At 41.5% G+C, this 24,826-nt stretch overlaps 2 protein-coding genes across 2 annotated transcripts in view; both read left to right on the top strand.

Moving 5' to 3' along the window:
* The window catches only part of MMD (monocyte to macrophage differentiation associated), a 142,351-nt gene that overhangs the window by 74,132 nt on the left and 43,393 nt on the right, over positions 1-24,826 (top strand). The window lies entirely within an intron of this gene.
* On the top strand, positions 2,582-2,866 carry SMIM36 (small integral membrane protein 36). Its single transcript, XM_050919189.1, has one exon. It carries the CDS (start codon positions 2,582-2,584, stop codon positions 2,864-2,866), a length of 285 nt encoding a protein of 94 aa, XP_050775146.1.

Below are 24,826 nucleotides of genomic sequence, written 5' to 3'. Positions count from 1 at the left end.
AAAACACACATGAAAATTTGTCCCCCAGAGGAAATTCACCAGGTGCCCTACAGCCTCATCTCTTGCCACTAGGTGGCCTCAGAGTAAACTATCTAAAAAGAATTTCATCTGGGCAGCACATGATATATTTCAAGCATCATGTACGAAATAAAGCAGTACTTGGTAGCAATTTCTCTCTGATAAGCAACAATATCAACAGCCCTTCCAATCTGTCAGTAAAGCCAAAATATAGATCATTTGATTAGTGATTAACTAGGGTTTGTTTAAGACTATATAGTATGTACTGACAACCCTTGAAAACAACTGCAATGCATTCTATTTAGGGGCTCATTCATAACCCAGTGTTATTCCATCAGACAAGAAACGGAAAAGAAACCACTGTTTCTGCACTTCTGAATTGTTGAAGAAAATCCTGAGCCTTGAGAAATATGGACGTAGATTAGAGGCAAAATTTTGAAAAATGCTGAAGTCCCATTTTCAACAGTGATTTAGGGACTTAGGAGCGTTAATTTCACCGTAAACCAATGGGACTTAGGTTCCTAAGTCACTATGCTGTTTTTGAAAATTTTTCCCTCAAACTCAAGTATATTACATTTTAAAAATACTTCTTGAAAGATCAGTAGGGTCTAATTTACAGCAAGGAGAGTCAGCATTAATTGATACGTTTTGTTCCACATAAGACACTCATCAGGGCTGGGAGACCTAACATTTTGCCATGAAGCTAGTAATGGATTTTTAGCCTTTTGAAAAGTCCCCATTAAAAGTTCCACATCTAAACTATAAAACGTTTTAAGAATTGAATAGCAGCTTTTAGAAAGACATCTGAAAGTGAACTGTCAGTGCTGAAATATTTCTCATCCAACTTATCTCATTTTTGCCAAAGCTATTTGGCACCAAGAAGCAACTAAGAATTCCAGAAACTTTCTTGTGCAGGAACAGTACTGTAACTTCAGAACTCAGGCTGGGATGTTCAGGATCACCTGGTCCATGCCTTACCAACTTAAACCAAATCAGAATGACTCCCCTCTCAGTTCGAAATACAAGTGTCCTCACACAGACTTGCACCGAGATATAAAAGGTGTGAAATAAAACTGACATAGCTATTTCAGTGTGTAGTCAAGCTTCAGTGTGACTCAGGAGCAGAAGTGACACTTTAAATCTGACTCCAATTTCCCATACTTTTCATGGCAATTGTGTGCCCGAATGGCTCAGCCAGATGTGGAAAAAATCTCAGCCTTGATCTCTAATAAAACACAAATGGTTTCTGCAATACTTGATGCCTGCCGCAGAGCCTGTGACAGATCCAAAATGAAGGTTGCACAAACGTGGTTTATGCTAACATTTTAAATTGCTGTGGGATTCCTTCCTTGAGAGGAAACGACTCGTTCTGCAACTTCAAGTTCATGGTTCTTTATTTTTTGGTGTAAATAATTTTGTGATTGTTAAAGCAAGAGAGGACCCTTGATTTATGTGGAACACTGATGAGGCAGGTCTCAAATGAGTGGCATCCTTTGAAATGAAGTATGTTTCTGGGGTATGGCCTGATTATATATTTCCTCTTCATAATGTAAACACCAGGGGCCTGATTTTCATTTACGTTAAAACCCTTTTCCATAGTTCTGGCAATGCCAAGAGCCATAACTTCCTACTCCCTTCTTAAATCTCTCCTTTGCTGATATGCCTAAAACTAGACAAGGGTAAGGTCACTGGGGTGATGAGACCATTGCCTCTCATGTTGACCAACACTGTCTCATTGTATCCTTGTGCTTCCCCATCTGTCTGTATCCTCCTATTGTCTTATGTTTAGATTGTAAACTCTTTGGGGCAGGGACTGCCTTTGTCTTCTGTGTTTGTACAGCACCTTGCACGATGCGATCGTGGTCCATGTCTGGGGCTCCTAGGCACTACCAATACAAATAAATAGTAATTTACACATTAAGGCTCCTTTATACTACCAGGGCAGTACAGAGGTCCCAGAGCATAAATGAGAATCAAGCTCATTACATTTTAAGAACATTTCCCATTGAAAAAATGTCTTTTTAGTCTATAGAGTCATGTGTGAAATACTATAAATCCCAGCTGGAATAATCTTCTGTTCAAGTCCTGCCTTGTTTCATCTTTTCCCCCTGCATTCAGCTCTTTACTTATTTGCAGCTTTGTACAGCTAATGTTTTGTTATCTGTGGCCTTCAGTAAAACCTTCTGATAGTCATAATGACTTGCCCTGGTGCATGAAGCCATCTCTGGAGCTGAGTAAATAAAACAAATGCATTGTTTGATGCATGCCTGCCAAGAAAAAAGAAAGATGGGTTCTAATAGCAAGATAGATAGTCTGCTGTTGGTAAAGGAATCAAATTTAGCTTCTGCCAATGTAGCCAACGTGGTATTAAAAGAAGGAGCTTAAGTTATTAAACTGAGCAGCTTTAATCATCCAGTTCAGGAAAATCCATTGCTGCAGGAGTGCTGAGGCTTAATGTATTTTTACCGCAAAGCCAGTACATTTATTCTGATCAGCTAGCCATTGCTCACTAATGCGCATGAAGCTTCATTCTATGAGTTCTCGGTTAGTAGTATGGAATGAAATGGATTTTTACTTGGAAATTGACCCTGTAACCTTGAACTTGATCATCCTGGTAGCTAGTTATGTTATTCTGCTTTTGGTGTTCCTGATTTCTTGCGTGCTATATGACTGTAGGGGGATAGATCCCAGTAAGGAATATGCTCCTGAGGTTCCTACGGATTCCCAGCCTCCAATCCGGTTGGTGGTGATGCAACAGAACTGCCCTGGTACCCGCTGGGCAAAAGGACTTGTCTCTGCTTATGAAAATTCTTCTGATCTCCCAGGGAAAAGAACTACTGTGGTTTAAGGGCCCCCTCAGTTGCTTCTGAGCTCTAGTATCTATGGATAAGGTTGCCTCATCTGCCATGTTTACTTTCAGTTTGCAAATGGATAATACACCAGCAAGGTAAGTTGAAACACTGACTGATTTGATGTGGTGGTGTCACCGAGTGAGTTATTTTGTGTCTGGCTTTGTTCTGTGTTCATACTGTCCTAGAGACTTGCAGTCCCACTAGTCAGGCCATAAGAGAGAGAGGGCCTAATTTTTATTGGCGCTAAGGGTATGTCTACACAGCAAAGCAAAACCCATGGCTGGCCCATGACAGATGACTCAGGCTCAGGTTGCAGGGCTGTTTCGTTGTTGTGTAGACTTCTGGGCTTGGGCTGGAACCTGAGCTCTGGGACCCTCCCACCCACAGGGTCCTAGAGCCTGGACTCCAGCCTGAACCCAGAAAGCCACACATCAATGAGACAGCCCCGCGGCTCGAGCCCTATGAGCCCGGGTTGGCTGGCATGGGCCAGCCACGGTTTTTTCTTTGCTGTGTAGACATACTCTTTGAGCGTGAGCAGCAGTGACCCTCTACCCCACTGTTGCACTGGAAAGGGGCCTTTGTATCAATGAGATTTGAGTTCTGTGTCTTTATTTTTACAGGCACACAGCATTGTTCAATGAAACCCACCCCTGCAGGACTCAGCTGTATGATAATGGGATGTCTGCGTAGTGCTTCTGTCAGCCAGACTGCAACTGACCTTGATAGGCTGTGTATCTCCCAAGTGGAAAAAGAAATCCTTAGGGATTTTACAAGCATATAGATGAGGTGTATCTGATTTGAGCCTGCTGCGGCTGCTATCAGAGTGTAACATTTATAATGTCATTTGTAGGCTCCTCAGAGCTGGCAGAGCCAAGCCTGTTTTGTATCAGATACAATATGATCGTTAACCACTGCTGTAAACTGGTTCTGAGTGCACCTTTCTGTGTTACTGTCTTCCACTGAATATTATATGCGGATCTCGGATAGTTCTGGGTATGATACCTTCATTCATTATGAAAGTTTTATCCTAGTTTAAGTTTTCATTAATGCAGAAAGAATGAGTCATAATCAATGTCCTCACTATTGAGAAATGTATTGCGTGATCCTTTACAGCAAGTGCAGTCAAGTTCTATTTGCATACATGCATTTATATATGCAAATTTCCCTGGCCTTTCTCACCAGAGCTTTCCTTTTGCTGTATTAAGTTGTGGAGGTTGATCTCTATCTGTGGCATTTGTACAGTCAAGATTTCTAGTATCTACATTAACAGCATGATCTCCAAACAAATGCAAGAAGACTACACATTAAGAGCCTTCTTCATCAATGAAAACCTTCCTATCTATCGTGTTTACATAACCCCCCATTACTCTAGTATCTGAGCACTTCACAATCTTTAATATACTTACCCTCACAACACCTCTATGAGCTAAGGAAGTGCCATTATCTCCATTTTACAGATGACAAACTGAGGCACAGAGAGAGACTAAATTGCCCACGGCTACACAGGAAGTCTGTGGTGGAGCAGAAAATTGACTCTAGGTCTCCCAAGTCCTAGACTAGTGCCTCAATCACAGATTCCTCTGCTTCTCTATGCAGATTGCTTGAGTTTTTATGCTAAGGGTACAGATTGATTGTGGATCCCAACTTACAGGCATTAAGGAACAAGTGTCACTGTACTCATAAAAGAGATTGCTGTACTCTTGAATGGAAACCTGCAGTGAGTATAGAGCTTTCCTTTCTGATGGGTTGTAATGGTCACCATTGTTTGCGTTCCTCCAATGCGGCAATAAAATGGTGGCGTCTAGGCACCATTCACATACAACGCCCGTGTTATTCCCCTTTTCTTCCTCCCACCCTCCCCCTTGAGTTGCACCAAAATTACACTGGAAAGAGATCAAGGGAAGGTGTTAAATGTACAACAAAACAAATATTTTAGCCTCATTAAAAATAATTCCTACCTACAGCATTCCAGAGTGTTGTGATAGCCCAAAACCTGCTGAAAAATAAGTTTCAGACAAAAAAAATTTCACCCAGCTCTTGTTAGGTGCTACGTAACCAAGGTCCTGCAGAGCAGAAGTGAGAGTAAATAAATATAGAACTTTTCAAAGGTTAAGCTGGCAGTGAAGAGGAGACCACAAATCTCACTACCTTCCATTCCAGGCTCAAGGCACACATCTTCCACCTTGCTTTTGCTCATGTAAACACTTAGACCAGGGTACATATCATACATTGTTTTTTTTAAAGAAACCCACACATGTTCAGGTTGGAGAAAGGAAGAAAGAACCACATGTTCGAAACAAACAAAAGAACCTGACATGAACATGACAACTATTAGTCATGTAGCTCACTGCACTTTGGAAGACATTCCACTGCTCTGGTGATGACTCTGAAAAGAATGGAACAGGGATATCTAACGGAAGAGTTCTTGAGAGAGCAGAGTGCCTTGGTATTAACAGGGTCTGACAAAGAGCCTGAAGTAAATAGCAACAAATGCTACAAAGAACGATTGCTAATGGACACAAGGCAGCTGTTGTAGAACAGATGTGATATCCAAGCCTATGGGACAGATTCTGATACTCTTACTCATGTCAGGTATCTCCTTAATCCTCAGACAGTCCCAGTGACTTCAGTGAGTACTGTTCTATTCCTCATAAGTCAGGGCACCAGAATCTGACCTCAGGAATGAAAATCAAGAAGCCATGAAGATCATTATCCCCCTATCCACCTGCTGATGCTACCCTGAATTCCAAGGGACCAGATTCTCATTGCTTTTAAGGCCAGAAAGTATCTTTATGAAAATCTTAGTCTAAATGCTTATAGCATAGGCCTGAGAGCCCCACCCAGTAATCTCTGCATACAGCCTATAACTTCTGTTTGAGCTACAGCATCTCTTTTAGGAAAGCCTCTAGTTTTGATTTAAAGACTTCAAGTGACAGAGAATCCACCAGCGTCCCTTGGTAAATTGTTCCAATGGGTAAGTACCCTCACTTAAAATGTTATGCTTATTTCTGCTTCACCGGCAGAAGCCCATACCACCTTTCACATACTACAGCCTGGTGACTTGTGCCCCTGGGTACTCTGAAGGGGTTCTAAGTATGAAAAATTACAGGCCTCATGGAGACGTCATGCAAAATTGACCCCCTCCTAGTATCGGACACAGCTCTCGTTGGCTTCAGTGGGAGATACACCCACTTATAGCAAATTTGGTCCTTCATGTAAAAGAAGGAGAGAGGTGGTCAATATAGGGCTTCGAATGAACATGGGACATGTCCATAGTTGTATAATCACAGGGATGACCATGACAAACAAACCAATATAATATTCCTGTTTGGAATATTCTAATAGAGAAAAGTCTCCTTTGATTTCAGTAATGATACTCTCAGATAAGGACCAGTTTCTGTTCTTACTTGCAGAACCAGAATAACTTCCTTGATGTCGGTGTAGTTAGTGTGGTGACAGAGAGCAGAATTTGGTCCAATATGTTCTTTTCTTCATGTAAATTTGACCAGTGTCAGGTATCTTAGGCTATCTCTACACTAGAGCTTATGTCAGCATAACTTACATACACCAACATAAGCGCCAGTATGGACAGCACTATATCAGTCGAAGAGCTTCTCCTGCCAACATAGCTTCTGCTGCTCGCAGTGGCTGGAGTAGTCAAGCTGATGGGAGAGATCTCTTCAGTAGGCTTAGGCTATGTCTACACTACTGTGGTAAGTCGACCTACGCTTCGCAACTCCAGCTACGTGAATAATGCAGCTGGAGTAGATGTACCTTAGGTCGGGTTACCGTGGGGTCTACACTGTGTGGTGTCTGACTTACCTTACTCTTCTCACCGGGGGTAGAGTACAGGGGTCGACTGGAGAGCGATCTGCAGTCATTTTGGCGGGTCTTTACTAAACCCACTAAATCAACCACTGGTGGATCGATCTCAGAGCATCGATCTCAACTGTAGTGTAGACCTGCCCTTAGAGTAACTATATTAGAGAGTAGCTCTCCAGTATAGCCATGCCCTTCGTATTTTGTGCAACTCAAAGTAACTTGAATGACATTTTTATTACCTTAAAAACATATGTATAGCTGTGTTTACAGTTCAGCTGTTAAAGTAATTATAGCAATAAAGATACATTTACCACATGACACTTCTGAGAATCAAGGGCTGTGGTTCTCAACCTGAGGTCTGTGTACCCCTGGGGGAATGCAGAGGTCTTCCAAGGGGTACATCAACTCCTCTAGATATTCGCCTAGTTTAACAACAAGCTACATCAAAAGCACTAGGGAAGTCAATATTAACTAAAATTTCACACAATGCTTATGCACCTCTATATGCCACACACTGAAATGTAAGTATAATATTTATGTTCCAATTGATTTATTTTATAATTATATGGTAAAAAATGAGAAAATAAGCAATGTTTCAGTACTAGTGTGCTGCAACACTTTTGTATTTTATGTCTGATTTTGTAAGCACGTAGTTTTAAAGTGAGGTGAACCGTGGGGGTATGAAAGACAAATCAGACTCCTGAAAGGGGTACAGTAGACTGGAAAGGTTGTGATCCAGTGATCCAGCGATATCTCAGGGTGAAATGCAGTACTTTAGTTTATCATCTGTTGCTACAACGTTGCATTGTATGGAGACTTTGATCTCTTACATAGTCAGTAAACACACTTGAAGCTGAAACGGGTAATTTTGACAACTAAATTATTCAGTGTAAATTATTCACACAACTCTAGTCCTCTAGCAGCAATGCTTGTAACTAGTTGTAGTCCAGTCCAGGAGTTTTAGGACTTACAGAGCCTCATTTTAACCATTTAAAGGTCAGACAACTAGCATTTATCTGTCTCTTAGAGGGTAGCTTTATGTCTTCTTTTGTCACTCATTAAACATGGGCTGACACTTCATAGAAAAATTTGAAAACCATTGGGCCAAATTCTACCCTTTTTAAATCAACCAGCTTTGGTGTGAATCTACATCTGGATGCGGAAGACTTGATATCGTAGGGTGGGGCAGCTTACATGCCTTCTGCATTAAATTGGGGTGAATTTGACTCCAATCTTGTTTTAATAGAAATGATCCTCTGAATGAAACATGGGAGAAAAGAAAAAAGATATAACAATATTACAAGCCAGATTCTGCTATCCTTATTCAAGTTGAATGGTAATGTGCTATCATTATTTCCAACCCCAAAAATTTAAAACTCACAATTCAAGCTGCCAAAAATCATGAGATTGGTGTAAAACTCATGAGACTTTTTTTTAAAATAATGTATCATATATACTTGTTCATTAGCCCCTCCATTTATAAGCCAACCCTATAAGATGGTTAGGTAAAAATAGCAAAAACTGTATGACCCTTTCATAAGCCAACCCTATATTTCAGGGGTTGGCAAACTTTGGCTCCTGGCCCATCAGGGTAAGCCGCTGGTGGGTCGAGACGTTTGGTTACTTGGAGCGTCTGCAGGCATGGAGCCCCTCAGCTCCCAGTATCCTCGGTTTGCTGTTCCCAGCCAATGGGAGTTGCAGGAAGTGGTGCACCAGTTCCCACAGTCCCCGTTGGCTTGGAACGGTGATCAGCGGCTACAGGGAGCTAAGGGGCTCCATGCCTGCAGACGCTCCAGGTAAACAAAATGACAATGTATTAGATATTCAATTCAATGATTCCCTAGAGTTTAAAATCATCAAATTTTGGTGTAGACTCGTTTATAAGCCGACCCCTGCTCTTTGATGGTCACTTTTTTACCAAAAATATTCAGCTTATGAATGAGTATATACGGTATGTTGGGTTCTTTTTGTTAGTCCTCTGTTTTTGGAGCTCTTAGGGTGCACTTGGGTCACTTTTTCAGGTTTTCCTTTGCAACCGTGAGGGATAGGACTATACCTGTTTTTAAAATGAAAACACAGATTCTCATATAATCACTTCTCTCTAAAAGTTGGGAATTTAAATAAAATATAAAACAGTGCAAGACTTGCAAAACAGTCATTAGACCTAGCAGCACTGTGCTCTGCAAGTAGTCTCCACTGAAATCATTCTTTTTTTAGTGTTTCTTTTGTTTTGCTTTTCAGTAGAAGAAAAATTAAGTTATTCCAAAATCAATTAACTGCAAGTTATAACCACCTTGAATAAGGTATTTTAAGCTTTGCTGCGAATAGATTTGGGGGAAAACCTAAAAATAGAGAAAGAACTACATAGGACAGAGAGTGTGATCACAAGACATTTCTTTGCTGTTGTTAAGGTGTCATATGAAATGCCAGGCTGTAGGCATAATAGCAGATCTGTAGCTGTTTAGAAAAGGTTGTGCAAATATTTTAATGGTACAATGACACACTCACTGTATCTCTATTAGCTCATTGATATAGAGTAATTATACATGCAGAGATAAAGACTTGTAAGGTTATGGCAGCAAATATTCCTAGAGGGCAGAAATATGTCAGCAATACATTTTCCTATAATTTGTGTAGATTTTGTTTGATTGGCACTTCAACCCCTAGGGTGAAATCCTGGCTCCATGAAGTCAATGGCAAAATGCCTATTCCCTTCAGTCAAGGACGGATTTCACCCCTAAATGTTAGACAGAAGTAGGTCAGATTGTGTTCTCACTCTTACAGACCTCCAGTGACATAAAGGATTGAATGGGATAACTCAAAGCAGAATGTGTCCCTGAGTTTTTATTATAACAATGTATAGAAGCACAGTGTTCAGATCTGAAGGAAGTAATCAACAGCAGCACTGTTTATGGACTCTGTCCTGACATGTGGAACTAAGAGCAGTAAATAATCACTTGACACTGATAGTAGTTTCCTACAAAGTATGTACAATTCTGTTTACAGTAAATGAAAGATTAAATGAGTATGAAGTACCCATGGCCGATAAAAAAATTTCTTAGCACTTGTCTGTGCTGGAAAGTTGTACTGCTTTAACTATACTGGTATTTGTCCAGAACTGTACCAAACTCTACTACTTTATCTATACCAGTATAGTTAAAGCAGTACAACTTTCTAGCATGGACAATTATACCAGTATAATTAAAGCAGTACAAATCCCCTAGTATGGATGCAGTTATCCTGGTATGGTGGTGCTAATACCAATATAGCTATTCCCATACAGGAGGGGAATAAGCTACACTGGTATGAATGTCTTTATGTGAGTATGGCCAGCCCACACTAGGGGTTCACAGATTTAAAATCACTCTCTGATGAGGTGTGCCAGGCGTTTGCTGCCTGTTGATAGAGGCCCCACCCCCTGGGTTCTGTCTGTCCAAAGAAGATGTCCTTCTGGATAAAATAGCAGCAAGCTCAGACCTCCAGGAGGTGCCTAGAGCGGTCATCCAGGATTAGCTGCTGGTGGAACCAACAAGGATTGATCCTCCAGGAGCTAAAAGGGGTGGGACTAGGCAGAAACCAATCAGACCCAACAGGCAAGATAACAGGACTGCCTGCTGCTTCTTTCAGGGACCAGTTCTGGGTGAAGCTGGGGCAGGGTGGGAAAGGATTCTTAACCCGAGAAACCTGGCTTAGTCAGGAGCCTAACTCTGACCGCATGTTTTTTGGTTGGACCGACAAAGGGTTGTTGTTTTATGTGGTGGCCATCTTGAGTTAAATGTCAATTTCCTGCTGTGAAATTAAGGTGAGTTTTCTTTGTGAGATGTCCCATTGGCTGGGCTGAATGTGTGAAACACACCTCTCACTTAAATAGTTCAACTGGTAACAGGTTATGAAAGGGGCCTTGCTTATTGCTACTGAGGATTAAACAAAATAGAAGCACTTCATGGAATTTTTTAAGATGACATAAAATACCTTGATAACTTCCTTTTAAATATTCTCTGTACATTTCAATTTATGACTTCCATCCAGCTCCCAGTGGCCAGCTGCCCACTTCAACCATAATCCCCCATTTCATCTGGTGCTCATTGGCTCTCCGGCTGGTTGGTTCAGTTGAGAAACCAAAGACTGAATAAGCCTTTTAGACTGAGCTCTCATTTTCCTGCAGTTATGCCCTTCAACAAATTAGTGGCGTGGGGGAGTTTGTTCTGATGCTGCTCTCCCATTCTGGTAGGAAAGAAACAGACCAAAAATGGCCCAGAGATCTCCAACACATTAAAATAACAGCCATGTAGCTCTTTGCACATACTGCACTTATCTTGCTTTCAAATTGCTACCCTGTTGATAATGAGTATGTGCCTTGCTAAGTCGCAGCTGTGGGATATGTTTGTTACTTTCTAGCTTCAGCAGTGTTTTAAGCCCTCATCTCGATACTTAGCAATGGCAGTAAGTTCCCTTTGTGAACAAAGGTCTGAGTAAAAACTGCATCATTTAACCCTGACTGTGAGGCAGAGTGCAGTTTGGAGTGGCAGTGTGGTCTAGGGGATAGAGAAGTAGATGGGGGATAGATGATGGGAGACCAGAATTCTATTTCTAGCTCTGCCACCTGACTCACTGCATGATCTTGAGGAAGTGACTCTGTTTCCCACTCCCATTAGTCTTGTCTATTTAGACTGAAGGCACCTCAAGGGGGAGAGAGAGAAACTCTCTCTTACAATGTGTTTGTACAGTGCGCAATGGGGCCCTTATCTTGGTTGGAAACCAGTGGCAGTGCTCCGGTGTAAATATTGTATATGCTTAAGTTATGCACTAGGCCTGAGAGGAGTCCTCTGAACTAAAGTGAATTTCACCCTTAAGGAATTGCACAGAAGTCCTCAGTTGACTCAAAAAAACAAAACATACCTCCCAGTGTTTTAAAAGCATTTAAAAGGGGAGGAGTAGGCTAAATGAACAAACCATAGTAAATACATGGCAATCGCAGGCTCTAAAGGCCCTTTCTGAAAACTTGCTTAAATGGGCTGACATTCATAATTGCTAGCTAGCATTTTGTGGCTGCATGTTTTGAAGGGGGAATTTGTTCTGAGTTGGGGTAGGACTTCACTCTATACCAACTCCTGTTTATTAGGCTGTATTACCTTTTGTTAAAGCTACATATTGTTGCTTGCTGAGAAGTCTTAATTCAAGGATTTCCATAGAAACGGCAACAAAAAAGTGGTAGCATTTCACTTGCTAGATTTTTACGTTACTTCAAATCAAATGTGTAGTTAAACTCACTATGGCAAGGAAATATAGCTTTACCATGTGCCAATGCTACTGTAAAGCCATAAGATTTTCTAAAATCCCTGATAAGCCGCTATATATGAATATAGGATTAGTTCAGACAGACTAAACCTCCCTCACAAAAGCAGAAGAATCCCAGCCCATTGAATTAGTGTTTTGAACTTTGCAATTTTGAATGTGCTGTGTCTTCACCAATTTTATTAGTGCCCTGTTCTCTTACAGCAAATTATCATCTGTTGGTATTTCTAAATACAGAAATATAGATTCATCCAAGACAAAAGTCCCTGGTTGTGAAAAGATATCTGCTTGTGCTGTGAGCTATTCAGCTCTCACAAAATAAGCATCATGAAGTTGGACCAGTACTTGAATGAGGATTTCCACCATCTAGCCACAGCCTTGGAAATCTCTGTCTCTGCACGTATCACTCACTCATGCAACTGAGCTGACAAAGACACAGCAAGTGTCATAGTACCACTGCAATATTTGCATGGCCTTTTCTGAACTACCGAGGTAGTAAAAGTGATGTTGGTTATTTAGTGGGAGGGTCTCTTGCTTCTGACTGATGAGGCACTCCTCTTTCATGGCACTAAGGGGCGCTGCACCGCTGGAGGTACAGTACCATCTTTTGGGTAAGATATAAAAGTGAGATTAGGACCACTTGAGGTAAAGATATTGGGGCACTTTTTGTGAGATTAACAATGTTAACTGTGGTCTCCTGGACATATTCCAGTTCAAGTAATTACATTCTGCCCCTCCTCCCTTCCCCCAACATTTTACACTACGTGTCCGAAGTCAATGTCAAGTGCAGGTGCTCGGCACCTCTCTGACTCAATCCCGCAATTAGCTGTGCTGATAGAGAATACACATGGCTACATTTCAGTGGTGGATGATGGCATCCCTTCATCGTTCTTTCCTACCACATGAGTGATGTGCGGCTAAATGAGCTGTTGGTAAATCATGTTGAAATTCTCAGCTGAAAGGTGCTACTGAAGAGTAAAGAGCTGTTACTACTAATTTATTGAAACACAAATATAGCATAAATGTCCAAAATTTGGAAACCATAACTGTCATCAACTCTATCTTTCTTTTCTTGTCTTCTTGCGTTGTACTTTCTTGCATGTATTAGTTTCCCCAGACCTGTCCCTCTCTGGGGTCCACCACCTTATATTTTCAGTATTTAACATTAACCTTTCAAAAAGGCATTTCCATACCAATCTGACACTGGGGGAGGGGCAAGTTTTCAGATGCAGATACCTTAATAGGGCATCTAAATCCAGCATTTGATCATTCAGCCCAGCCTGTGGGTGGGACAATCTGTTCCCAGCCCTGCAACAGATGTTCTGTGCTGGTGACCAATCTGCACCCCCGTTTCACAATCTGTTAAATGGTGATAATAATACTTATATCCTTGGGATGTTGTGATGCTTAATATTTATAAAGTGATTTGAGATCCCTTGTGTGCGAGGAACTATAGAAGCACAAGGTATTAATGATTACTGTGATTATTTATTCATTTCCATTTCATGCCCTGAAGTTGGATTTGGATGTCATATTTAGGCACCCACCTTTCAAAACTGAACTGTATAATTTTGCAACTTATCATGTCAGATCATATATCCCTAGTGCACCCACAAATCTCACTGAATCCAGTGTCATTCATTCAGTAGGAGTTTCAAGTGTGCAAGAAAGAGAGGATCAATACCCATCACAACTTCTATTGGTGACATTGTTTTGAATTGGAACTGGAAAATTTAGTGTAGTTAAATTTAAAAACAAAGCCAACAAAGACATTTATATTCTTAGCATAAGCATCTGAACAGTGAATGTTTACTAAGAAAGATAAGGAAGCATTAGAATCTGATTCCATAATGTCCCCAGACATGTGTTCTTCCAAATGACGTAACTCAAGCAATTTTCATGCCATTGAAGAATTAATATGAGCTGCCTCCAAACTGCTATTGATGTTTCGATATTCATAATGTTAGAGAAATCAAATGTAATAAACATTAGTATGGTAGCTTCTTTTTTAAAAAAAAAGAATCCATCTGTAGCAACACAACAAATGATTGAATGTCTTTACAATCAGGATTATTTAAGAACATCGGATTTCCCACTTAATCCAAAGGGCAGCCAGGTAAAGACAGGTAGTATTTGATGGATGAATATTAATAGGGCTTATTGCAGCTGATTCATATTCAATTCTATATAAGTTCTTATATCGTGCTCATCACCATAGTATCTGATCACTTCCAATAGTGTATTAAGCAATGTGACTGACATCTGGTTGTTCTCTCATCCTGGCCCCACAGTGAAGAAGTATATGCAGTGGGATGTCTTGTTTTGGTAATGTTGTTCACTTTTAACATACACATCACTATGTGTTTATGTTAGGGAAGGCCAGGTCAAAAGGAAAGCACTTTGCACCTGGAGTGGAAGAAGATGAGGCTTGTGATGGTGCTCTGTTCTTGGGGGGAGTTCATTCCAGTCTCAGACTGCCCTCCAAAAAATTCTTAGAATTGTTAGGGCCAAAGAGGAATATAGCTTTTTACTTGCCAAACCAGGATAAGCTATTCTGGCAAAAGCTGTCTTTTGTTGATATAACTGCATCTACACTGGGAGGATTTGCTGGCATAGCTGTATCAGCAAAACTTTTCTAGTGTAGATAAGGCATTATATAAGTACAGAGGAATATTTGTATAAATCTCCCTAGCTGAAAATAGGGAAAATGCTTGCGAGTATTGGTGTTTTGTCCGTGAGATATCAAATAGAAGCCAAGTATCAGAGGGGTAGCCGTGTTAGTCTGGATCTGTAAAAAGCGACAAAGAGTCCTGTGGCACCTTATAGACTAACAGAGGTATTGGAGCATGAGCTTTCATGGGTGAATACCCACTTCGTCAGACGCAAATAGAGGCCAACTCTTTAGCAATGGGATGAGCTTTGGTTTTGTTTTTGGCATGAATCCCAACACCAACTCTGGACATGTGAAGAATGGCTAGCTGGAGAGGATTAATGTAGCGATGCAGACAGGACAACGCCAGGATTTCCAAGGCAACCATAAGTCAATCTAGATTCGGGGGGGAAATAAGTTGGAGTTGTGAAACGTTGACATGATGTCAGCGCCTGCATTCAGGGATCTCTTGGAAGGATCGAGGCTCATGATTTTATATTACTGCTACATGTCAGACCCCCTGCAAGGAGTTGCTTGCAGAATCAGGGCCACAAACTGGACTGGGAAGAAAGATTCTGTCTTGCCATCGTTAAGTTTCCTTTGTGGATTTCTCTTATGCCACATCATTTTGCAGTTGTCTTGGCATTATTACTTTGCCTGCATAGGCACACAGTGATATTGTAGCTTTCTCTCTTTAAACCTGTAAAGACAAGGGGTTCCTTTGTACATGGTAATTCTGTTTCCCCACATTTACAACAACCCAAAGTATCAGGTTTCCTTCACGTTGCAAGCACACCTGCTCAACCATCAATATTACCATTTCAAAAATTAAACCGAGATATAGGGGATGGAACTAGGAGGGCTGCCGCACTCCCTGGCTTGAAGTGGCTTCCATCATATACAGGGTTTACAGTTCGGTTCAATGACTCTCAGCACCCCCACTATACAAACTGTTCCTGCACCCCTACGTCAGGGAGCCAGACTCTGATGCCCTTACTCAGAGTGAGTACCTCACGCCTAGAATAGACCCAACGTGGTCCTTCAGGCTGGCCCTTAGTCTGTTTTAAATGTGTTGGGGTGAATTACGATGTGACATAAATCCTGGGGTCAGTAACGTGTATGTGACATATATACTGTGTGTGAGGAAAGGCAGGGCTGTAGTTAGGGCTGGCTGGAATGTTTCGGTCTAAACTTTTTTTGAAGGGGACAGAAATTTTGGTTTTTAAAAAACCCAAAATGTTCATGGAAAGTGTCTGTTTTCTTTTTTAAAAAATAATTTTTCATCAGAAAACTGAATGCACAAAACCTGGGGGCAAAAATCAATTAAAAGACAGTTATCTGCTGAAAATGAAGAAAAACAAATGCTAGAAATTTTCCAGGGGCAGAGAGACATTTTCCAGCTCCAGTTGTAGAACCGATCATTGCGAAGGTCTAAGATGGTATCACTGAACTTATTATTGAGTATAGGCAGTAAAGATGGATTTGCATCTCCTTTCATCCCCTTTATGGAAAAAACATTATATACGTTCTCTGCTCGAGTGAATTTCTATCAAAGTGAACTCCTGTTATTTCACTTCTTTATAGGTTTCAGAGTAGAGAGTATTGTAAAACATAAAACATAGACAATAAAGTGTGCAGAGGATTTTGAAAACCTACATATACGTGATAGAAGAGATGACAATCTCTCTGCAAGAAGGCCAGAAAAAGGTTCCAACAGAAGATGTATCAAGTCTTGCCTATTAAAACCTACATAAGCACATCCTACAAAAGCAGAACCTCAAAACAGGGGTCCCAATTTAGAACCTCCATTGTTTCTTCTTTTGTCATTTTAATAGCTGCATGGACTGGGAGGATGGGTTTTGTGACTGTGGTTTTTCTGCCTTCCATTTGCTGGAAAGTGTACAGGATAACCCTAGTGTGAAAAGTAACAAACAAAGATTGTAGAGACAGGCCAAATGCCACTTTCAAAGTACTGAACAGTTTGTGCTGAGCAAAGGACTATGTCTAAGGAAGGGAAGATTTGATGAAAGAATGAAACAAAATAACCTAGGGCTAGATTGGGCACTTTGCTTATTTGGCCAACCAGAAGAGGAACGCCTTTCTCTATTTCCATGTGCATTCAACTCAGACCCACCTGAACAAGAGCTGGTTGGCAAATGTCAAATTTTCTGTTAGGAAAATACGTGTTTTGTGAATTTTTATGGAAAGTGTGTCCTTTCCCCCTCTCCCTCCCAAGCAAGTGTAGTCTGATTCTTGCGTCTGACCCTGGTCTGGAGCACAGCCCTTGCTCTGCAGATACTTCCTGCTGCGAACAAGTGGGTGAGGACAGAGCTTAGTCCTAGTTCCTCCTCAGCTACTCTCTGACAAGATAGAAGGGGATAAGCAAGTTGCACCTCCTCCATGCCTGCAGTCACCTACTCCCTCAGCAGGGCAAAAGGGGAGCAGGGAGGGAATTATGTCTCAGGTGGGGAACCTCTTAGTCACAGCTATGTGCCTTCTAGTATGGTGCAGCTTCCACACCATGCCTTGGCCAGTGCAATGCCTAACACCACCTTCCAGCCCCTTAAATCTCACTCGGTTTGGGTGCTTACCTGTCAGATTAGCTATGCTATTACAGGATGCCATCTTTTCTGGCTTAAAGGATAAATGGTCAGGGGCCAGATCATGCCCATCCACAGAATAACATGCCAGAGGACAAAAGGGGCTCAAGAGAACTTCCTGAGCTCAGAGGGACACCATGTTTACAAAATTCACACAGTACTGGAACATGATTTTTACTCACTATTGTTTCAGATAGCGCTCCAGATGCTCATAAGAGGGATGGGGGTTAGAAATATGTTCCTCCGTTTTTCAAATTGTTTTACTTTATGCATCGACAGTACGTTGTCAGTTTTGCTATTCACCTTGTATGGTCCATGTGTCACCCTCCGCTGCCGTGAGAGTGGGTCTTTCACTCAATAATGGGAGAGGAAGGGTGTTCTGTGGATAGGGCACTAGCCTGGGACTCTGGAGACCTGGCTCAATTCCTTCTGTCAGATTTCCTGTGTGACCATGGGCAAGTCATTGAGGAATGTCTAACAAACAAACCTAGCACCAGTGAGTCTCAGAGCCCAGGTCGACTGCCTTGCCCTCCCCCTCCCCGCCCCCTTGGGGCTAAAAATAGGAGTGTAGACATTCCCACTCGAGCTCTGAAACCTGGTGAGGGGGTAGGTCTGGAAGCCAGAGCTCTGGCCTGAGCGGGAACAGCTACATCGCTGTTTTTAGCCCTAGCGCATAAGCCCCATGAGCTATCAGCTGACCCAGGCTCTGAGACTTGCTGCCACAGGTTGGTTGTTTTTTGCAGTGTAGACGTACACTTGGCCTGTCTGCGCCTCAGTTCCCCATCTGTCAAATGGGGTAATAGTGCTCTCCTACCTCACCAGGGAGTTGTTAGGAAAAATACATTAAAGACTTTGAGGTGCTCGGATACTATTACAATGAGTACTTCAGACCTCAGTAGGGAGCCAGGCGTAGGATCTGCAACTACTTGTACCCTGCATTTTTTAAACTGAGCTGATTTCATGTTGACACTGTCCCTTTGAACCTGTGGTGCTTCCAAGATACCATCAATGGCCTGAAGGAAATGCCTCTCCAAAGCTACCTTTAAGCTCAAGCTTAAATCTCATTGACTTCAAAGACACTTCAGCACCTGCTGAATATGGTTAGACGTATGTGCTTTACAGAATAAGGGCCATAATAACTAAATGTATATTTTAGAAAGGTGGGTAGAAGGAAGAGTAACTCCTGAAGAGAGAGAACAGAGGGAGGGCTCTGCTGGGGATCTCTGCCCAGGAGGGACGCTCAGTAAATAACAGCCCTGTGTACTCCCCTTTCTCTAGCTCTCTGAGGATCTTCCACCTGCATGCTAGCATGGTTAGGAGGGCCCTATTTCCTAAACACACACACTTGATTTCTCTAGCTCTGAAGCTCCTTGCTGCATCTGTGCCAGGCTTACAGCCCCTTTCAGAATCCGCTACGTCACCAGGAGAGTTAGTTGGCCGATGGCATAATTTCTCAATTGCACAATACACCCTCTCTTCAGCTGAGGGCTGGGAATGAACCCCCTACCTAGCACCTTGACCCTCTGCCAAGCTGGGGAGCAAGAAACAGCCTGGGGATTTTTTAAGTAGGTTTCTGTTGTCACAGCAGTTTCCCTTGTTTGGAAGTTCCTGAGCCCTTGCTAGCATCTCTGTATTCTTGCCATTAGGGATAACAACTCTTGCAGAGTACGACATCAGTGAATTCATCTCTTCAGAGATCAATGACTAAATCAACATGAAAGCTTCAGGAGACTCCCAGCTGTAGCTCTGTGCCTGGAGAATAACTTTCTATGCTCTGTTAAAGTTCTTTCAAGAAATAGTACTAAATACATTTAGGTAGGAGCACTTCAGCGTTACAGGAGTGCTTTAAAAAATCCAGACGTAGAAAACTACACGCCTGTATTTGGGACAAGTCTAGACAAAACCTGGGTTATGAATGACCCTGGATTTGTTATAAAATCAGAAGATAAATGCAAGGTATTTGGAGAATTGACGCTCTGAATCCAAATTTGTGACTCAGCCATTTGTATGTTGAAATCTAATATGCAAACTTAAAAAGTGAAGCCTGGAATCAGAGCGCACTATTGATGATGGATCCAGAACCATGTGCTATAGCATTGTCAATAACATATGAATTCAAGCTAGTGTCAATCAGTATTCTTTTGTCTGGTGTCTTATGTGTCCACTGTATTCAGGTGTTGCCGTGGATGCAACAGAAAGGAAATTAAATGCTCCGAGAGAGGATATGGACGCTGGCTGGCCCTGTGAATCTGCTGTGAATTCAATGCCAGCTGGAATAACTCATGTGGTGTTTGTTGAGTGATACAGATGGAAAGAAGAATGAAGGCGGGGCGGGGGGAGGACCTCATGTATGAACCCTACTAACTCATCCCCTTAGAATGACAAAACAACCCAGTACAATCTCAGCTGCCTCTCAACCTTCCAAATCGAATTCTGTATTCAAAGAAAGAGCCAAACTAGCTTACTACACAGAAAGGGCTCGTAACAGCTGGCCATCAAGCAAACATAATAATAATAAAAGACTGCCAGGAAGCAAGGCATCTCCACCCACAACTCCCCTGCACCTATTATAAAAACAGAAGATACATGCAAGGAATTTGCATGTCTTCAGAAGCAGATAAACAAGAAGAGTATATCTGCCACTCTATTGATGACCTACGCTATTGTCTTTCTTTCCATTTCAGTCATGTGGAAATCTGGGTGGTCACAGTGTCTGTCGGAACTCATCGACGGCCTTTTGGATTCACCACACTGCATGTTCTTTAAGATTGGTGGTAATTAGGAATTGGCTATTGTTTCAAAAAGAATTCTGGACAAAGGCTAGCAGGTCCAGCCAGCTGTGTAAAACAAGTCAATGCTAATACCAAAAAATTCAGAGGGGAATAATTATATTTAAAATAAGGGAAAGAGACTTTTCAAAATATATCATTAAATAAAACTTGAGTTATATGCATATATATTAATTGTTATTAAATAACAAGTACACAGGGGCAGAGTTATCCCAGGTCAGTGGTGTGGTGAGAGACAAATTCAGAAGTCATACAGAAGCTGGTGTGTGTTAGACCCCACTCACACTAACTTAAACCTCCTTTCCCTAACACACATACTCATTTGTATCTGCTTCTCCAGTTGAAGTCAATAGGACCTGTTCTCATTGTTTTGACATGTTCCATCAGCCTAGCACTGTCTATAGTGGGGCTTAGGTTGGTTTAACTATGTCTCTGAATGGTGTGAATTTTTCACACACCTGAGCAACATAACTAGGTCAATCTAAATTTTAGGTGTAGACCAGACCTAAGCTGGTTTATCCCAAATTGGGCCCGATCCAATGAACTTTGAAGTCAGTGGAAATTTGTTGAGGACCCAACAAGAATAAGATGAACGTTAAGTAACCCTCACCTTACTCCAAGGTTGATTTGATTTAAATCAAATTGATTTAAAGCATTATTTAAATCACTAGTCAGGAAGACCCAATTTCATCATGGATTTCTACATACAAGTACATTCTTGTTGGTTGTTATAACCTTAATACATATTCTTCACAACTCAGAGATAGATGAGACCCAAGCTGGATCTCTTTTATGGCCTGCTGCCATTACAAGTTTTCCCTTCAAGTGAGAGAATGGTATGGTAGATCTCAAATCAATGAAGGCTACACTCAGAAAGACCTCAAGACTTCTGGACTATGCTGTTCAAACAGTTTCACTTTTGTTTCTATTGCCTGTCCCTCCCTTCTCACATTTATCTCCAGACTTCTTCTTGTCCAGAGCTATTCCACCCCCAACAATCTTCTATTTGTTGATCTTTTTGAAACTTTGCACTTTTAGAGAGAAGTAAGGGACTGACTGTGTACACAGATTTGCAGAGGGACAATAGGGTTGAGGTCTGTTATTTCTCACCTCTATATATTATATTATTTATTTATTTAAAAACATTTTTGCTGTTAACAAGCATGTTATCTCTGGAGACACAAATCCACAGTTTGAGAACTACAAAACTATCTCTGATGGTCTCTTCTAGACTTAGAACTGAGTCCCATTGGGTAGATAGAAAGATTATTTAGGTTAATCTATACAGAAGCACCTGGAACCCCATGAACTATTGGAACTCATTTAGAAAACTTTCCTTAAACATTACATGAATATATTGTCTCATGCTATAGAATAAGAATTTATAATCCCTATTCCATGATGAGATATCTTTGAGCTATAATGTGTCTTAATTAAAACTATCTTTAGATAGGTTTTTTCCTCAAAAAGCATTTTATCAAAAAAATCTGATTTAAATAAGAAAATCTGATTTTTTTTAAATCATTGATTTTTATCCACCCTACCTTACTTGAACTTGTAATTTGTTCCAATTCTTTGGCCTGTAAATTTAAATCAACTCAGGGCTGGTCTACACTTGGAATTTATATCAGCATAGCTACATCACTCAGGGGTGTGAAAAATCCACACCCCTGAGAAATGTAGTTAAGCTGACCTAACCTCTGGTGTAGACGGAGCTATATTAATGACAGAATTCTTCTGTGGATCTACCTACCACTTCCCAGGGAAATGGATTGCCTATGCCCACTGGAGAACCCCACCTGTCAGAGTAGGTAGTGTCTACACTGATGCGCTATAGCAATGCTGCTGTAGCATTTCAAATGTAGACAAGCCCCTGCTTAAAGGCATGTGTAGCTCATCTGGAAGAAGGTTAAGGGGAGTCTGCATGAGTATACACAATTCTAAGTTACACCTCCTTACACCTCACTTTTGTTTGCAGTCTAGAATGACCAATTCCTTCAAAACAGATGAATGGCTATCTTTGAAGGAGTATTGATTAGTTACATTGGATCCCAAGGTGTACGAGTCTGTAAAAGAAAGTAATACATTTCTCAGTGACCGAAAACTCAGCTGATTTTTAGCATAAATGTTCAAAGGCATTAATAAGAGTTAGGCACCTAATTCTCATTGACTTCCAATGGGAGTTGGGCCCCTAAGTGCATTCTGTGCCTTTGAAAATGCTCTCTTACTATATAACCCATGTTTGGCTTGGATAAATGTTTACCTCCAGAAATAAAGTAGTTGTGACTGACCATGTCACTTCTATCCCATAGTCTACACCATGGAGACTTTTTTGCACACATATTCTATTGATCTTTTTCAAAAATGAAAACAGGAGATTGTATGGAGGATGCACTGTGATCCTGTGGCTTATGGAAATGTTTGCAGTGTGGAACAGGTCTAATACATCAGAATGTACTGTTGGTTTGGACTTTATGTAAATAATGGCTTTCTGTAGCAGTGTCTGTGTACTTTATCTTGCATACATATTGATTCAAATGCAAAACACAAAGCTTGGGAAAGAGCTGGGTTTGCAAAAGGCTGTAATTGCAAACTTTTTCCTTCTTGTGTTCATGTTACATGGGTGATAATGGAAGCTGATGTGTTACCGTGAATCGCTAGGAAAGGCAGTTTATTCTGTTTTAGAAGTTGCAAATAAGTGCACAGGACATACGTTCCATACATATCTTACCAGAGTTTATCTGCAAAAATAGATGAAGTTAAACAAAGAGGGAGTCACTTTGAATGTGGAATAAAAAGAGAGCTTCAAGAGAGAACCTTTTCTTCATTGCTTCTCTAATCCATTTACCCATTGCTGACAATGGAGGTTATGGAACCCAGTTTAAGTGCGGATGGAGCCAAAGATAAACATTATCCATCAGCATTTCAGAGACCACTGCTAAAGAGAGCAGCTGTTAGAGGGTTCCCAGGGTGGAAAGATTTCTTTTGACCAGGCCTGCACTGCACTATGTCCCAGAATATGAGCCACATGAGTGTCTCTGCCTGACTCATAGAATCCCCTACCCAGAGCAGAATTTTCCACTAGGTTTGTTAAACAGCTTTAGGGCCACTTGTTTGCACTCCTCAGATCAGAAAATCTAGTCCACTGTGTTTATCCTTTGCCTCCTGACCTACATCCCCAAAAAGAAAAAGAAAAATGAGACTGATTTCCCCCTGGCCACGTTACAGAACAACAATAGATTTTGGCATACCTGGCGGTCTCTGTTCAAACATGGCTTTGGGTGCAGGAACAGAGGTGTTTCAGACGGCTTGAGGCTGAAGGTGAATTGGCAGAACCTTGTCAAGGAAGCATGCCTAGCAGCTGCCTGAATTCCTATGTGCTTTGCTCAAGTCTCGCTGTAAGTCCCCCATTGCCATGCCTGTTGACATTCACACACACGTACAGGAGCAGCAGATTCATGACACCGTTTGTATAGGCAGCACAGCTGGCCTACAGCTGACATAAGCCCAACACCTTCACCACCTCCTCTTGCAGCAGCCTTGGCATATGGGTTGGCATTAAGGGGGAGACTTACTGGGGGCAAGGCCATATGGCACCAAACTCCCTTGGGCCCCGTTGTCAGATGCGTAGTTTAGAGCACTATCCAGGCTGCTCTAACCTATGATGGAGCTAAGGCTAGGGTAGGGCTGGGTAGAAAAAAATATATATCTGTAACTAGCTCCCTGCTGCCCTCCCAACTCCAGTCCCAGTTGCATTGGGTGGATCTTTGCTGCAGTCGAGAATCTGTCCCATTAAAAAAAAATTGAAGTAAAAAGCATATTTCAGTGGTACACCTGGGGCAGATCCTCAGCTGCTGTAAATTGTCACAGCTCCCTGGAAGTCAGCAGTGTCCGTTTATGCCAGCTGACTGACTAAGTTAAGGTCAATGAGTTTTCTCTCTTTCATGCCGGATTTGGTTTAATAGTGCAAGTACCTTTAACTGAGCATATTTAATGGGAACCTTCGCACATGCAGCAAATTTAACAAGCACTAAACCTTTTGGCAACCTTTCATTGTAGATTGGAGAGGAGGTTTTATGGGAACTGGACACACATGCATTACTGTATAAATATTTGCACTCTGCTCCTTAGCAGCAAAGAGATGAGTACGATCAAGAGCTCCATTTAAGGTTCCATTCACTAGTTACAAAAGCTCAGTTCAAGCCAGTTTTGCTTTCATTACAGACCTCCTGTTTTGCTTTCTGCAGGAACAAGGATTATGTAATACTTTAAAAGCTGTGACTCAGAAACCAGTGCCAGTCAGTTCTTTCGCTACAGTTCTATAACAACGACATCTGAACAATGGCAACTATACCCCTAGCTGTGAAAAGCGCTAGCTTCTTCTTTCTTCTTATTCAAATATTTTTGCTAACCAGTTTTAGCAAGATCTCTCCTTCTACGGAAAGTGCAGTTGTTCTCCAGCCAGTGACTGTAAAGAATCATAGCAATAGAGGGTGCAAAGGGACCTTGAGACATTACCTAGTCTAGCCCCCTGCTCTGAGACAGGACCAAGTAAATCTAGACTGTCCCTGATAGGTTTTTGTCTAAACTGTTCTTGAAAACTTCCAAGGAAAGGGATTCCACACCCTTCTTTGGAAGCCAATTCCAGAGCTAACTACCCCTAGAGATAGAGTTTTTTCCTAATATCTAACCTAAATCTCCATTGCTGCAGATTAAGCTGATTACTACTTGTCCTATCTTTAGTGGACCTGATGAACAACTGGTCACCATCCTCTTTAGAGGAGCCCTTAACCTATTTGA

Source organism: Gopherus flavomarginatus, chromosome 12 (genome assembly GCF_025201925.1).
Source record: "Gopherus flavomarginatus isolate rGopFla2 chromosome 12, rGopFla2.mat.asm, whole genome shotgun sequence".
Classification (NCBI taxonomy): Eukaryota; Metazoa; Chordata; order Testudines; family Testudinidae; genus Gopherus; species Gopherus flavomarginatus.
The sequence above is the reverse complement of the archived record's forward strand: the minus strand, read 5'-3'. Positions and strand labels throughout refer to the sequence as shown.